The sequence below is a fragment of the Oncorhynchus masou genome, chromosome 24, assembly GCF_036934945.1.
Source record: "Oncorhynchus masou masou isolate Uvic2021 chromosome 24, UVic_Omas_1.1, whole genome shotgun sequence".
NCBI classification, from domain to species: domain Eukaryota; kingdom Metazoa; phylum Chordata; class Actinopteri; order Salmoniformes; family Salmonidae; genus Oncorhynchus; species Oncorhynchus masou.
This window is the reverse complement of record NC_088235.1, coordinates 91,391,877-91,408,374: the sequence shown is the minus strand read 5'-3', so window position 1 is coordinate 91,408,374 and position 16,498 is coordinate 91,391,877. Positions and strand designations below refer to the sequence as shown.

At 52.0% G+C, this 16,498-nt stretch overlaps 1 protein-coding gene across 1 annotated transcript in view; it reads left to right on the top strand.

Moving 5' to 3' along the window:
* The window catches only part of LOC135513012 (sec1 family domain-containing protein 2-like), a 189,575-nt gene that overhangs the window by 95,377 nt on the left and 77,700 nt on the right, over window positions 1-16,498 (top strand). The window contains exon 5 of the mRNA XM_064935638.1: window positions 1,821-2,124. Coding sequence (XP_064791710.1) covers window positions 1,821-2,124 — 304 coding nt within the window. The remainder of the gene's footprint in view (window positions 1-1,820; window positions 2,125-16,498) is intronic.

Genomic DNA, 16,498 nt, shown 5'->3' with positions numbered 1-16,498 from the left:
GTTGGACACCGGATCCCCTCAGTGGACCAGACCAGGCCCCAGGGCTCAGAGCTCAGCGATAGGAGCTGGGTAGAGAGAGAGCCTGTTTGTCTTGATGGGAGGAACATTGAGGTGGTCTTAACACTCATTAAATGATCTATCCACAGAGGCATCCGACTGCAGCTTCTCTCACTCCTTCTCTCTCTTTCTCACGTTCTTTCCTTCTCTCTATCTCTCTCTCTCATTCTCACTCCTTTCTACACACACCCCTGGTTAATAGGGGTATGAGCTCATTCTGACTGTTAGGCTGTATATTGTGCTGTATGAAAATCATGTGGGCCAGGACAGGCAGAACCAGCATGGGCGCAAACTCACTCCCAGCAACACCGAGAAACAGGTCACTGCTCCTAATCAGTACGAAAACACATGCTCTGTGTGTGCATGCCAATGAACAGGTCAATGATTTCTTATACACAGTTGCATCATAAAATTAATGCACAATGAAGAAGAGTAAAAAATAATTTCCATAAAACTGGATTACTCATAGTCATAAAATAAGCAAATGCCAAAACATGCCGATCTAGACATTCATTGACTTTGTGTTGGTATTGTAATACTTCAACATTTTCCATAGCAGTGCTTCCACACCTGTATTGTACAATATTTTCCCATTTATTCTTTAACACATTTTTCAAACTCTGTCAAGTTGGTTGTTGATCATTGCTAGACAGCCATTTTCAAGTCTTGCCATAGATTTTCAAGACGATTTCTAAATCAAAACTGTAACTAGGCCAATCAGTAACATTCAAGGTTGTTTTAGTAAGCAACTCCAGTGTATATTTGGCCTTCTGTTTTAGGTTATTGTCCTGCTGAAAGGTGAATTTGTCTGTTGGAAAGCGGACTGAACCAGGTTTTCCTCTAGGTTTTTGCCGGTGCTTAGCTCTACTACGTTTTTTTGTATCCTCCAAAAACTCCTTAGTCCTTGCCGATGACAAGCACACCCATAACATGATGCAGCCACCATCATGCTTGAAAATATTAAGTGGTACTCAGTGATGTGTTGTTGGATTTGCCCCAAACATAATGCTTTTATTTTTAATTTTCTTTGGCACATTTTTTACAGTATTACTTTAGTGCCTTATTGCAAACAGGATGCCTTTTTTGGAATATTTGTTATTCTGTACAGGCTTCCTTCTTTTCACTTCTTTTCAATTTAAGGTAGTATTGTGTAGTAACCATGATGATGTTGATCCATCCTCAGTTATCTCCTATCACAGCCATTAAACTGTAACTGCTTTAAAATCACCATTGGCCTCATGGTGAAATCCCTGAGCGGTTTCCTTCCTCTCTCATCTGAGTTAGGAAGGACACCTGTATCTTTGTAGTGACTGGGTGTATTGATACACCATCCATAGTGTAATTAATAACTTCACCATACTCACAGGGATATTCAATGTCTGCTTTTTTTTTGCTCATCGACCAATAGGTGCCCTACTTTGAGAACCATTGGAAAACTTCCCTGGTCTTTGTGGTTGAATCTGTGCTTGAAATTCACTGCTCGACTGAGAGACCTTACAGATAATTGCATGTGTGGGGTACAGAGATGGGGTAGTCAATTGTAAACTCATGTTAACCACTGTGTGTAGATCAGTGACACAAAATCTCTATTTAGTCCATTTTAAATTCAGGCTTTAACACAGCAAAACGTGGAAAAAGTCAAGCGGTGTGAACACTTTCTGAAGGCACTGTATGTGGTGGTGATTTGATGTGTTTTGTGTTACTCAGTTTGTAGTTTCTACTTCATATCTCTAAAATGTCTCTGTATCCTGTGTGGTTTGCAGGCTCTGGGAGACTCTGACTTTGCTGGTGTTCTGCGACAGCTTCTGCCCCTGATGAAACCTCGCGCTGCTAAGGGTGAGGAGGGGTCCAGCTCAGAGTCCAGTTCAGGGTCCCGGTCGGGGGAGGAGGAGTGTGGTCCTGATGAGCTGCTGGTGCTGCTTGTCTACCTGTACTCACTGGCTGGAGAGGCCCAGCCTGCAGACGATGAAGAGGAGGAGGAAAAGGTGGAGAGGGAGCTGATTGGAGCACTCACCCTGGTCATCACCAGAGAGGCGGAGCTCAGCCCCCTGCTGCAGAAACTCACCGGTTAGTACCGAACACAACCATAATAAAACCTTAACAGAAGCACACCAAGGCTGAACACTAATACTGTAACCATAAATTACACCATGCTCTCGATAAGACGAAGCTGAACCAGATGCAACGTATCACCACTTTATAGTCATTCTAGAAGGACCCCAGTTAACTCTTCATATGGTAGCAGAGAGATGGAGAAGACACTGTTGTTTGTACCTCTGTGCTGCTGATGGTAGAAGGACTGTTAGTGACTTCACACCCCATCTCTCTCCCTGCTTCTCGCTCACACACCCCCCTGTCAGGTCACATGGTAACAAACATGACTGTGGGAGGGTGTATGTATGTATGTGTGTGTGTGTGCACTTTGACCTCTCCCCTGGTGTCTGTGTACTATCCTAGCTTTGCTGGGCCCTGCCCACTTGCAATGTACTTTGTGAGAACATTTACAATCTAGTGGTCGGGAGCTGGTCTCTCTGGAACTGTTCTCTCTGTCTGGACAGGTCTGTGTGTCTCCAACTGCTCTGTGTGTCTCTGTGTGGCAGCAGGGCTTGTGGCCAGCTCTGGGAATGATGAATTAGCTCTGTACCACCATGTCACAGTGTACCTCCCCCAGTTTGAGGTTCTCTAACCTTGAAGCTCCACAGTCCTCCCCAGCCACAGAGCTCATAATTAGTGGTGCTTTTAGTTTGGCCCACTCTTTACCTTCTCTAGCGAGCAAACACCTGGACATATTACACTGCTTATTATTACCACAGTTATCACACACATGGACATGGTTGGGTAGTTTTCTCACTCTGTTTATCGAAATCTTCTCTCTCCTTTTCTCTTTCTCTTACTTCCTTTTCTCTCTTCTCTTACTTCTGTCCTTTTCTCTCTGTTCTCTATCCCCCTTGCTCCTTTTCTCTCTGTTCTCTCTCTCCCTTGCTCCCTTTCTCTCTGTTCTCTCTCTCCCTTGCTCCTTTTCTCTCTGTTCTCTCTATCCTTTGCTCCCTTTCTCTCTGTGCTCTCTATCCCTTGCTCCTTTTCTCTCTGTGCTCTCTCTCCCTTGCTCCCTTTCTCTCTGTTCTCTCTATCCCTTGCTCCCTTTCTCTCTGTTCTCTCTGTTCTCTCTCTCCCTTGCTCCCTTTCTCTCTGTTCTCTCTATCCCTTGCTCCCTTTCTCTCTGTTCTCTCTATCCCTTGCTCCTTTTCTCTGTTCTCTCTCTCCCTTGCTCCTTTTCTCTCTGTTCTCTCTATCCCTTGCTCCCTTTCTCTCTGTTCTCTCTATCCCTTGCTCCCTTTCTCTCTGTTCTCTCTATCCCTTGCTCCCTTTCTCTCTGTGCTCTCTCTCCCTTGCTCCTTTTCTCTCTGTTCTCTCTCTCCCTTGCTCATTTTCTCTCTGTTCTCTCTCTCCCTTGCTCCCTTTCTCTCTGTTCTCTCTATCCCTTGCTCCTTTTCTCTCTGTTCTCTCTCTCCCTTGCTCCCTTTCTCTCTGTTCTCTCTCTCCCTTGCTCCTTTTCTCTCTGTTCTCTCTATCCCTTGCTCCCTTTCTCTCTGTTCTCTCTATCCCTTGTTCCCTTTCTCTCTGTGCTCTCTCTCCCTTGCTCCTTTTCTCTCTGTTCTCTCTATCCCTTGCTCCCTTTCTCTCTGTTCTCTCTATCCCTTGCTCCCTTTCTCTCTGTTCTCTCTATCCCTTGCTCCTTTTCTCTCTGTTCTCTCTCTCCCTTGCTCCCTTTATCTCTGTTCTCTCTCTCCCTTGCTCCTTTTCTCTCTGTGATCTCTCTCCCTTGCTCCTTTTCTCTCTGTGCTCTCTCTCCCTTGCTCCTTTTCTCTCTGTGCTCTCTCTCCCTTGCTCCTTTTCTCTCTGTGCCCTCTCTCCCTTGCTCCTTTTCTCTCTGTGCTCTCTCTCCCTTGCTCCTTTTTTCTCTGTGCTCTCTCTCCCTTGCTCCTTTTCTCTATGTGCTCTCTCCCTTGCTCCTTTTTCTCTCTGTGCTCTCTCTCCCTTGCTCCCTAACTCTCTGTGCTCTCTCTCCCTTGCTCCCTAACTCTCTGTGCTCTCTCTCCCTTGCTCCCTAACTCTCTGTGCTCTCTATCCCTTGCTCCCTAACTCTCTGTTCTCTCTATCCCTTGCTCCCTAACTCTCTGTTCTCTCTATCCCTTGCTCCCTTTCTCTCTGTGCTCTCTATCCCTTGCTCCCTTTCTCTCTGTTCTCTCTCTCCCTTGCTCCCTTTCTCTCTGTTCTCTCTCTCCCTTGCTCCCTAACTCTCTGTTCTCTCTATCCCTTGCTCCCTAACTCTCTGTTCTCTCTATCCCTTGCTCCCTAACTCTCTGTTCTCTCTATCCCTTGCTCCCTTTCTCTCTGTGCTCTCTCTCTCCCTTGCTCCTTTTCTCTCTGTGCCCTCTCTCTCCCTTGCTCCTTTTCTCTCTGTGCTCTCTCTCTCCCTTGCTCCTTTTCTCTCTGTGCTCTCTCTCCTCCTCTCACTGTAAAGATGCTAAGGAAGAATTCTGGCCTCTTTTTCTCTCTTTCTGTCCTATTTGGCTGAGGGGCCTCCTGGCAGGCGCTGGTCCAGGGATGTAGCCCATGTTAAAAACGTGACTCTCTGTAAACACTTCACTAGAAATGACCCTGTAAATGCACACCAGGTGTGTCTGGGAAAGAGAAGACTTTTTCTTAGCAGTGTGTGCGTATCCGTGTCCGTCTGTGTGTTGATTTGGTTTTTATGGTTGCAGATTAAATGGTTTGTGTGTAATATGAGTCAGGGGTCCGTCTTTGTCGGAGCGGCAGAGAATAACATTGATTGTCACATTCATCCCAATTAAAGGAATCAAATAGAAACCAGATGCTGAGTGAAACCTGGTCGCCATGAGAACAATGTTTTTACAAATCCCCTTTTCTGTTCCCCTTGGCTACAGTAAACAGCCTGGGCTTAACAGACATACACATGAAGCACATATTCCGTACAGACAGACACAAACACACTTGCATACACAAACTACCAGATTAGATAACAGGAGGAGGGTTGAATGAGCATACGGACAGAGTGACTAGCAGAACAGACAGACACACAACAGGTTAAAGGCAGGCTAACAGTCTTTTACCCTCTGACCCTCCTAACAACCGCCTTCAAGGACACACAGTGAATGGCAGAGCATCCCTCCTACAGACAAGCATGATGCTGCGCTAATGGTCTGTTTAACACACACACACACAAACACAGAAATGCATGCACGCACAGACACCAACTCACAGACGCAACAAACCCAGGAACAGCTGCGAGTCTCCTAGTCAGAGGGGATGTTGTTTACCAACATCAGCTGCTGCTGATCGAGGGGTACAGGAAGTAGAGGCGTTGTCCATGTCCTCAACGGGAGAATAGACATTATCTCAACCTCTCTCAGGGAAATAAGGGATTGAGAGGAGGAGAAGAAGTGGACAAAAAGAACAAAAATACTAGCAATTTGACACAAACCTTGAAAGTCTGAATGAGGGAATGTCTAGTGTGGATTTAATTGAAGGGAAGTGTGTAGCCTAAAGGTGTGTGCGTGTGTGTGTGTGTGTGTGTGTGTGTGTGATGAATGAATACTGTATGAGTTCTGTGAGTGAAGTTAAAGTATGGGTTCAATTAAAGGGAGATGGTGTTTGCCAAGAAATGGTTCCGCTTAGAGCTCAGACTAGGAAATGAGCCCTTGAACCAAGTGCTCTGCAGTCAACACAAGAAGTGGGAGGTAGAAGATGATTGGCTAATAATGTCACTGAATAGCAGAGGCTGACTGTAATTGGACATGAGCCTCATCACACTTTTCAGATGTGGCAGATGATTGGCTGGCTCCTTTCTGTCTGTCTCAGACATGGTTAGTGTGTGATGTGTGCAAGCTGTAAATCGTTTTAATAGTCACTTCGATCATTTTCAGTTGTGGTTTTGTGTTTTAGTGTGTGAGAGATCGATGGTGGGGGCAGGAGGGAGGGAGGAGAGGGGGGTTGTGGCAAATATTCAGAGGTATAGAGGCCAATAGTTTGAGTCTTGTTTCTTCAGTGAGCCGTGGGGGTGTGTGCTTATGGGGTGTTATTACATTGACTGTGGCTCCCATTTGGTTGATGCTGTATTAAGGTGTAGGACTGTATGTCTCAAAGGAGTCACTGACAACACAATCATACACACACCAGGACCTGGGGATGGGGTCAGGAACTCAACCCTGCAGCAGCAAATACCATACAATTCATGCACATATGGTCCATATTGTACATAGTTGGATACAGCAGACACACCATAATAGCCACATCCCCATTCTCTGTCACTCCTTGAGTTTGTTCCATTGCCTGTCAGGATTCCTGCCAACCCGGGTAGACCCATTTTTGGTTTAGCACACAGTCATCCACCCCCTCTATTGTCCCATAGTGGGAGGTAGCTTAAGATGGGGGTTTGTGTGTGTGATACGATGGTGTTTATCTCTGTGTGTGTGTAATACGATGGTGTATATCTGTGTGTGTGTTTTACGATGGTGTATATCTGTGTGTGTGTTTTACGATGGTGTATATCTGTGTGTGTGTGATACAATGTTGTATATCTGTGTCTGTGATACGATGGTGTATATCTGTGTGTGTGTGTGTGTGTGTGTGTGTGTGATGGTGTATATCTGTGTGTGTGATGGTGTATATCTGTGTGTGTAATATGATGGTGTATATCTGTGTTTGTAATATGATGGTGTATATCTGTGTTTGTGATATGATGGTGTATATCTGTGTGTGTGTGTGTGTGTGTGTGTGTGTGTGTGTGTGTGTGTGTAATATGACGGTGTATATGTGTGTGTGTGGTGTATATCTGTGTGTGTGTGTGTGTGTGTGTGTGTGTGTGTGTGTGTGTGTGTGTGTGTGTGTGATACGATAGTGTATATCTGTGTGTGTGTGTGTATGTGTAATATGACGGTGTATATCTGTGTGTGTGTAATACGATGGTGTGTGTGTGTGTGTGTGTGTGTGTGTGTGTGTGTGATACGATGGTGTATATCTGTGTGTGTGTGATACGATGGTGTGTGTGTGTGTGTGTGTGTGATACAATGGTGTATATCTGTGTGTGTGTGATACGATGGTGTATATCTATGTGTGTGTGTGTTCTCAGCTCCAGTTACAGGAGAGTATGTATTTACAGTGAGTGTGAAGTCCCAGTCCAGGCTCTGTCCCATGATTGTGTTTTAGCCTGTGCAGATGGGTGATGGTGACTTACTGTAAGCCGTGGGAGGACGGGGTTTTACGGTGACGGATATTTTACTGGACTTTCACTATTTTACAGTTGTCGAAAGTTTACGTACACCTTAGCCAAATACATTTAAACTCTGTTTTTCACAATTCCTGACATTTAATCCTAGTAGAAATGCCCTGTTTTAGGTCAGTTAGGATCACCACTTTATTTTAAGAATGTGAAATGGCAGTGATTTATTTTAAACTTTTATTTCTTTCATCACATTCCCAGTGGGTCAGAAGTTTACATTCACTCAATTAGTATTTGGTAGCATTGCCTTTAAATTGTTTAACTTAGGTCAAACGTTTCGAGTAGCCTTCCACAAGCTTCCCTCAATAAGTTGGGTGAATTTTGGCCCATTCCTCCTGACAGAGCTGGTGTAACTGTCAGGTTTGTAGGCCTCCTTGCTCGCACACGCTTTTCCAGTTCTGCATACACATTTTCTACAGGATTGAGGTCAGGGCTTTGTGATGGCCACTCCAATACCTTGACTTTGTTGTCCTTAAGCCATTTTGCCACAACTTTGGAAGTATGCTTGGGGTCAGTGTCCATTTGGAAGACCCATTTGCGACCAAGCTTTAACTTCTTGACTGTCTTGAGATGTTGCTTCAATATATCCACATAATTTTCCTACCTCATGATGCCATCTATTTTGTGAAGTGCACCAGTCCCTCCTGCAGCAAAGCACCCCCACAACATGATACTGCCACCCCCGTGCTTCATGGTTGGGATGGTGTTCTTCGACTTGCAAGTCTCCCCCTTTTCCTCCAAACATAACGATGGTCATTATGGCCAAACAGTTCTATTTTTGTTTCATCAGACCAGAGGACATTTCTCCAAAAAGTACTATCTTTGTCCCCATGTGCAGTTTTAAACAGTAGTCTGGCTTTTTTTATGGTGGTTTTGGAGCAGTGGCTTCTTATTTGCTGAGTGGCCTTTCAGGTTATGTCGATATAGGGCTTGTTTTATTGTGGATATAGATACTTTTGTACCTGTTTCCTCCAGCATCTTCACAAGGTCCTTTGCTGTTGCTCTGGGATTAATTTGCACTTTTCGCACCAAAGTACGTTCATCTCTAGGAGACAGAACGCATCTCCTTCCTGAGCGGTATGACGGCTGCGTGGTCCCATGGTGTTTATACTTTAGTACTATTGTTTTTTTTTTTTAGATGAATGTGGTATCTTCAGGCATTTGGAAATTGCTCCCAAGGATGAACCAGACTTGTGGAGGTCTACAATTTTTTTTCTGAGGTCTTGGCTGATTTATTTTGATTTCCCATGATGTCAAGCAAAGAGGCACTGAGTTTGAAGGTGGGCCTTGAAATATATCCACAGGTACACCTCCAATTCACTCAAATTATGTAAATTATCCTATCAGAAGCTTCTAAAGCCATGACATCATTTTCTGGAATTTTCCAAGCTGTTTAAAGGCAGTCAACTTAGTGTATGTAAACTTCTGACCCACTGGAATTGTGATACAATGAATTGTAAGTGAAATAATCTGTCTGTAAACAATTGTTGGAAAAAGGACTTGTCTTGCACAAAGTAGACGTCCTAACCAACTTGACAAAAATATAGTTTGTTAACAAGAAATTTGTGGAGTGGTTGAAAAACAAGTTTTAATGACTCCAACCTAAGTGTATGTTCTGAGCACCCCTGTCTCTCACACACACACTAGTTGGATTTGTTTTCCATTCTGTCCTTGGGGTGTGTGAGGGGGAGCAGGGAGCGACGGACCTCCCCAAAGAAGCGGTTTAGGTTGGCATGGCAACGCGTTCTGTCTCCATGGACGGGAGCAGTCCTGGGACAGAAAAGTTATTTTACACTCTGGCCATCAGCTCTCCTTTTCTTTCTCCTTTCTTCTGTCTTTTCTCTCCCCCTCTCTCTGTTCATTCCTCCCTCTCTCTCTCCCAGGCCCTGCAGCAGAGCGCTAGTTACAGGGGAAGCGGAGCATGAGGGTGCATATGGGTGATTAGGCTTGATTAAGATTATTTCCCCGGTTTCACTGCATTTATGAAATGACTCAAAACTTGTCTCATTTTGAATTGGAAGACTTTTCTCAGATCAACCCATCGACCCCCTCTACAAGTACACACACGGATCCCCAGGCTTTAATCAACAGAAATGAAACTACTCCACTGCAGGACACGACCGGTCAGGAGGTTAGACCACGGGAGTGTGTGTGTGTTACACTCAGCCCACTTCACTTCCTTGTAGTCATCAGTGTGTACAGTAAAACAGACAGCTTGTTCCCTTCATCCACAGTAATCCTGTTTTGAAGGTCTACCATTGGAATATAGGTTTTAACCCTGGGACCATCTCTAGACCACTTCCAATGTGTTGTTTACACCTCCAGTCCTACCGTCTGCTTTGTGGAGGGTGTTAAACCTCAGCTCAGAATTCCTCCTCTGTGTATTTATGACAGGAAATGCACATCATAAAAGGCTAGTCGTAAGCAGATATAAGCCCAGAGGGAATGTATTACACACACACACACACACACACACACACACACACACACACACACAGGCTCAGAGGAACGCTGTGACATTGGCCCTGCTGGCCCCTGCACACGCATCAGTGCAGGCTGTGGTCACCCTATAACACAGGGTCAGTGAAGAGGTCCTGTTGGGCCTCCTGTCCTCTCTACTCCCCAGTGTCTCTCTTTCCTCTCTCCGTCTTCTGACCCCCCTTACCCCCCATGTCTCTCTCCCGTCTCAGCCCCAGAACTTCCCACATGGGGGAAGGGTCATCCTGGAATATGAAGCTTCTATTGTATCTGCATCACACATACTATACAGAGAGGCAGATAGGGGGAGAGTTTGAGGAGTCTCAATGCTAATGGAAATAGACAAAGGTCTGTGTGTCTGCTCCTGTTCCCAGAGTGCTCAGTGTTTTACTGTATATCTGTGTTTTATCTGGCTGCTGTGGAAGAGCATGTTTACATTACGGATTCCAGACAGCAGTGAGAGATGACCTGTCACTCTGTACATGCTTTCCTCCGCAAACTGTCCCCTCGCTCTCTCTTCCTCTGCCTCTTTCTCTCTCTTTCCCCTCATTCCTACAGCTGTTATCAACTACTCTCTACTAGCTATCTCTCACTCAGCTCAAGTTACTCTGTGATTGACTTGTTTTCCCTTTACAATTACTGCATGAAATGATAATACATATTTTAAATACAGTTCCTTTGGGACTTCTGAGGATTATGTGACAGCTTTCCTTCGCTATAAAGACATTTCTGCCCTATTTGTTTTAACCTCTGGCCTACATTAGATGGTGGTGAAGGGACGAGAGGACTGGCTGTACTGAGCAGTAGTAGGGGGGAACAGACTGATACTGTGGTGTTACTCAATACTGGACAGTAGATCTAGAGGGACTAGATTGCTAGTTCTGGTCTTAGTGGTTGTGTGTGCTCCTCCTAGGCGTGGAAGTGTGTTCCTCTACTACGGCCCTGATGCCATATGGAAGCTCTCCTGCCGTTCGGCTCTGCTCGTGCTGTCCAGGTCATTTCCTGTCAAGAGGCCAGGTGTTCCCCAAAGCCAGGGGGGATGCCTCCGTTCTCCTCTTCCTACTGCCCTCTCTCCTTCCCCTACTGCCCCCTCTTCTCCCCATACTTCCCCCTTTTCTCCTCCCCCTACTGCCCCCTCTTCTCCTCCCCCTACTGCCCCCAACGTCTCCCCTACTGCCCTCTCTCCTACCCCTACTGCCCAAGACGTCTCCCCTACTGCCCCCTCTCCTCCTTCCCCCACGGCCCCCAACGTCTCCCCTACTGCCCTCTCTCCCTCCCCCTACTGCCCCCAACGTCTCCCCCTACTGCCCTTTCTCCTCTCCCTATTGCCCTCTCTCCACTCCCTACTGCCCAAGACGTCTCCCCTACTGCCCCCTCTCCTCCTTCCCCGACATCTCACCTACTGCCCTCTCTCCTCTCCCTACTGCCCCCGACGTCTCCCCCTACTGCCCTCTCCTCCTCCCTACTGCCCCGACTGCCCCTACTCCTCTCCCCTACTCCGACTGCCCTCTCACCTCTCCTCCCCCTACTGCCCTCTCTCCTCCCCCTACTGCCCTCTCTCCTTCCCCTACTGCCCCCTACTGCCCTCTCTCCTTCCCCCCTGCCCCTACTGCCCCGACTGCCCTCTCTCCCCCTTCCCCTACTGCCCCCCCGACATCTCCCTACTGCCCTCTCTCCTTCCCCTACTGCCCTCTCCTCCTCCCTGCCCCCGACTGCCCTCTCTCATCTCCCCTACTGCCCTCTCTCCTCTCCCCGACTGCCCCCGACGTCTCCCCCTACTGCCCCTCTCTCCTCTCCCGACTGCCCTCTCTCCTCCCCCGACTGTCTCCCCCTCTCCCTCCCCCGACTGCCCTCCCCTCCTCCCCTACTGCCCCTCTCTCCCCCTACTGCTGTCCCCGACGTCTCCCCTACTGCCCTCTCTCCTCCCCTTACTGCCCCTCTCCCCTGCCCCCGACTGCCCTCTCTCCTCCCCTACTGCCCCCAAGACGCCCTCTCTCCTCCCCCTACTGCCCTCTCCTCCTCCCCTACTGCCCTCTCTCCCCCCTACTGCCCCTGACGTCTCCCCCTACTGCCCCTGACGTCTCCCCCTACTGCCCTCCTCCTCCCTACTGCCTCCGACTGCCCTCTCTCCTCCCCCCTACTGCCCTCTCTCCTCCCCCTACTGCCCCTCTCCTTCCCCTACTGTCCCCGACTGCCCTCTCTCCTTCCCCTACTGCCCCCGACTGCCCTCTCTCCTTCCCCTACTCCTCCCCCGACTGCCCTCTCTCCCCCCCTACTGCCCTCTCTCCCCCGACTGCCCTCTCTCCTCCCCCGACTGCCCCTCTCTCCTCCCCGACTGCCCCTCTCCTCCCCGACTGCCCTCTCTCCCCGACTGCCCCTCTCCCTCCCCTCTCCCCCGACTGCCCCCCTCCCTCTCCCCGACTGCCCTCTCTCCTCCCCCCGACTGCCCTCTCTCCTCCCCCCCCGACTGCCCTCTCTCCTCCCCGACTGCCCTCTCTCCTCCTCCGACTGCCCTCTCTCCTCCCCCGACTGCCCCTCTCTCCTGCCCCCCCGACTGCCCTCTCTCCTCCCCGACTGCCCTCTCTCCGCCCCCGACTGCCCTCTCTCCTCCCGACCCCCTCCTCCCCCCGACTGCCCCCTCTCCTCCCCGACTGCCCTCTCTCCCCCTCCCCCGACTGCCCTCTCTCCTCCCCCGACTGCCCTCTCTCCCTCCCCTACTGCCCCCCTCTCCCCCTCCTCCCCCGTCTTCCCCCTACTTCCCCCGACGTCTCCCCCCTACTCCCCCGACTCCCCCCGTCTCCCTACTGCCCCCGACTCCCCCTCTCTCCCCCCTCCCCCGACTGCCCTCTCTACTGCCCCCGACAGCTCCCCCCCCCCCCGACTCCCCCGACTGCCCCCTCCCCCTACTGCCCCCCGACTGCCTCCGACTGCCCTCTCTCCTCCCCCTACTGCCCTCTCTCCTCCCCCGACTGCCCTCTCTCCCCCCGACTGCCCTCTCTCCTTCCCCTACTGCCCCCGATCCTGCCCTCTCTCCTTTTCCCCTACTGCCTCCGACTGCCCTCTCTCCTTCCCTACTGCCCCCGACTGCCCTCTCTCCTCCCTCCCCCCGACTGCCCTCTCTCCTCCCCCGACTGCCCTCTCTCCTTCCCTAATGCCTCCTGCCCTCTCTCCTTCCCCCCCTGCCCCCGACTGCCCTCTCTCCTCCCCCTACTGCCCCCCCCTCCCCCGACTGCCCTCTCCTCCTCCCCTACTGCCCTCCTCCTCCCCCCTACTGCCCCTCTCTCCTCCCCCTACTGCTCCCCTCTCTTCCCTACTGCCCCAGTTGTCCCCCCGACTGTCCCCCTCTCTCCTCCCCCCGACTGCCCCCCTCTCCTCCCCCCGACTGCCCCTCTCCTCCCCCGACTGCCCTCTCTCCAGTTGTCCCCCCGACTGTCCCCTCTCTCCTCCCCCGACTGCCCTCTCTCCTCCCCCACTGCCCTCTCTCCTCCCCCGACTGCCCTCTCCTTCCCCCCGACTGCCCTGTCCCTCTCCTCCCCCGACTGCAGCTGCCCTCTCTCCTCCCCCCAGTTACCCCAGACTGCCCTCTCAGTTGCCCCCCTCCCCCCGACTGCCCCCTCTCCCCCGACTCGACAGTTGTCCCCCCTACTGTAGCAGTTGTCCCCCCGACAGTAGCAGTTGTCCCCCCTACTGCCCCCGACAGTAGCTCCCCCTACTGCCCTCTCTCAGTTGTCTTCCCCTACTGCCTCCTCCTCCCCCTACTGCCCCCTCTCTCCTTCCCCAGCAGCAGCAGCCTCCAGACTGCAGCCCTCTCTCCTCCCCCCGACTGCCCTCTCTCCTTCCCCTACTGCCCCCCGACGTCTCCCCCTACTGCCCCTCTCCTTCCCCTACTGCCCCCGACTGCCCTCTCTCCTTCCCCGACTGCCCTCTCTCCTCCCCCCGACTGCCCCCTCCCCTCCCCCCGACTGCCCAGCTCTCCTTCCCCCCCTGCCCCCGACTCCCAGCCCTAGCAGTTCTCCCCCAGCAGTAGCAGTTGTCCCTCTCCTCCCCTACTGCCCTCTCTCCTTCCCCTACTGCCCCCGACTGCCCTCTCTCCTTCCCCTGCTGCCCCCTCTAACCCCCTTCTGCTCCCCCCCTACTCTCCCCTCTCCTCCCCCTGCAGCTCCCCCTCTCCCCAGCAGCAGCCCCCTACTCTCCCCTCCCCTCCCCCAGCAGCAGCAGTTCCCCCCAGCACTCTCACCTCCCCCCTAGCTCTCCCCAGCAGCCTCCCCCTGCAGTTCCCCCCTTCCACTCTCCCCTTCCCCTGCAGCTCCCCCTCTTCCCTACAGCTCCCCTCTTCCCCCTACTTCCCCCTCCCCCCCAGCAGCTCCCCCAGCAGCAGCAGTTCCCCCTACTCTCCCCTCTTCCCCCAGCCAGCTCCCCTCTCTTCCCCTTACTCCCCCCTCTCCCTCCCCTGCAGCTCCCCCAGTAGCAGTTCTCTTCCCCCTACAGCTCCCCTCTCTTCCCCCTACAGCTCCCCCTCTCTTCCCCCTACTCTACCCTCTCCTTCCCCTGCAGCCCCCCTCTCCTCCCCCTACTCTCCCCTCTCCTCCCCCTGCAGCCCCCCTCTTCCCCCTACTCTCCCCTCTTCTCCCCCTGCAGCTCCCCCTCTCCTCCCCCTGCAGCTCCCCCTCTCCTCCCCCTGCAGCTCCCCCTCTCCTCCCCCTACTCTTCCCCCTGCAGCTCCCCCTCTCCTCCCCCTGCAGCCCCCCCCCCTCTCCTCTCCTTACTCTCCCTTCTCCTCCCCCTACTCTCCCCTCTCCTCCCCCTACTCTCCTCTCTCCTCCCCCTACTCCAACCCCTCACTGTGTTTTGTTTGATCCTGTGTTTTGACATGCTGGTTAATGTCTGTTCCTTTCTCCCTCTCTCTTTACTGTCTGTTTAGTGTTGTGGTAGACAGACAGGCTTATCTTAGTGCTTCTTCCCATCTCTCCCTACTGACCAGTAGACTTGTGACTCACTCAAGCCCAATGTTCCACATCTCCTCTCTTACACGGTTCCTGAGAAATTACAGATGGGTGGCAATAAGTTTCAGCATCACTGGTATAGCTGCTGCTTCGAGCTGTGCCCTCAGGTGGAAGATGCAGCAGGTCCCCCAGCAGCAGTAGCAGCAGGTCCCCCAGCAGCAGTAGCAGCAGTTCCCCCAGTAGCAGTTAGCAGCCCCAGCAGCAGCAGTAGCAGTTGTCCCCAGCAGCAGTTCCCCCAGCAGCAGCAGTAGCAGTTGCCCCAGCAGCAGCAGTAGCAGTTGCCCCAGCAGCAGCAGTAGCAGTTGCCCCAGCAGCAGCAGTTAGCAGTTGCCCCAGCAGCAGCAGTAGCAGTTGCCCCAGCAGCAGCAGTTAGCCCCAGCAGCAGCAGTAGCAGTTGCCCCAGCAGCAGCAGTAGCAGTTCCCAGCAGCAGCAGTAGCAGTCCCAGCAGCAGCAGTAGCAGTTGTCCCCAGCAGCAGCAGTAGTCCCCCAGCAGTAGCAGTTGTCCCAGCAGCAGCAGTAGCAGTTGTCCCAGCAGCAGCAGTAGCAGTTGTCCCAGCAGCAGCAGTAGCAGTTGTCCCAGCAGCAGCAGTAGCAGTTGTCCCAGCAGCAGCAGTAGCAGTTGTCCCAGCAGCAGCCAGTCCCAGCAGCAGCAGTAGCAGTTGTCCCAGCAGCAGCAGTAGCAGTTGTCCCAGCAGCAGCAGTAGCAGTTGTCCCAGCAGCAGCAGTAGCAGTTGCCCCAGCAGCAGCAGTAGCAGTTGTCCCAGCAGCAGCAGTAGCAGTTCCCCCAGCAGCAGCAGTAGCAGTTGCCCCAGCAGTTCCCCCAGCAGTAGCAGTCCCCCAGCAGCCCAGCAGCAGCAGTAGCAGTTGTCCCAGCAGCAGCAGTAGCAGTAGCAGTTGTCCCAGCAGCAGCAGTAGCAGTAGTCCCAGCAGCAGCAGTAGCAGTTGTCCCAGCAGCAGCAGTAGCAGTGTCCCAGCAGCAGCAGTAGCAGTTGTCCCAGCAGCAGCAGTAGCAGTTGTCCCAGCAGCAGCAGTAGCAGTTGTCCCAGCAGCAGCAGTAGCAGTTGTCCAGTTGTCCCAGCAGCAGCAGTAGCAGTTGTCCCAGCAGCAGCAGTAGCAGTTGTCCCAGCAGCAGCAGTAGCAGTTTCCCCCAGCAGTAGCAGTCCCAGCAGCAGCAGTAGCAGTTGTCCCAGCAGCAGCAGTAGCAGTTGTCCCAGCAGTAGCAGTTCCCAGCAGCAGCAGTAGCAGTTGTCCCAGCAGCAGCAGTAGCAGTTGTCCCAGCAGCAGCAGTAGCAGTGTCCCAGCAGCAGCAGTGTCCCAGCAGCAGCAGTAGCAGTTGTCCCAGCAGCAGCAGTAGCAGTTTGTCCCAGCAGCAGCAGTAGCAGTTGTCCCAGCAGCAGCAGTAGCAGTTGTCCCAGCAGCAGCAGTAGCAGTTGTCCCAGCAGCAGCAGTAGCAGTTGTCCCAGCAGCAGCAGTTAGCAGTTGTCCCAGCAGCAGCAGTAGCAGTTGTCCCAGCAGCAGCAGTAGCAGTTGTCCCAGCAGCAGCAGTAGCAGTTGTCCCAGCAGCAGCAGTTAGCAGTTGTCCCCAGCAGCAGTAGCAGTTGTCCCAGCAGCAGCAGTAGCAGTTGTCCCAGCAGCAGCAGTAGCAGTTGTCCCAGC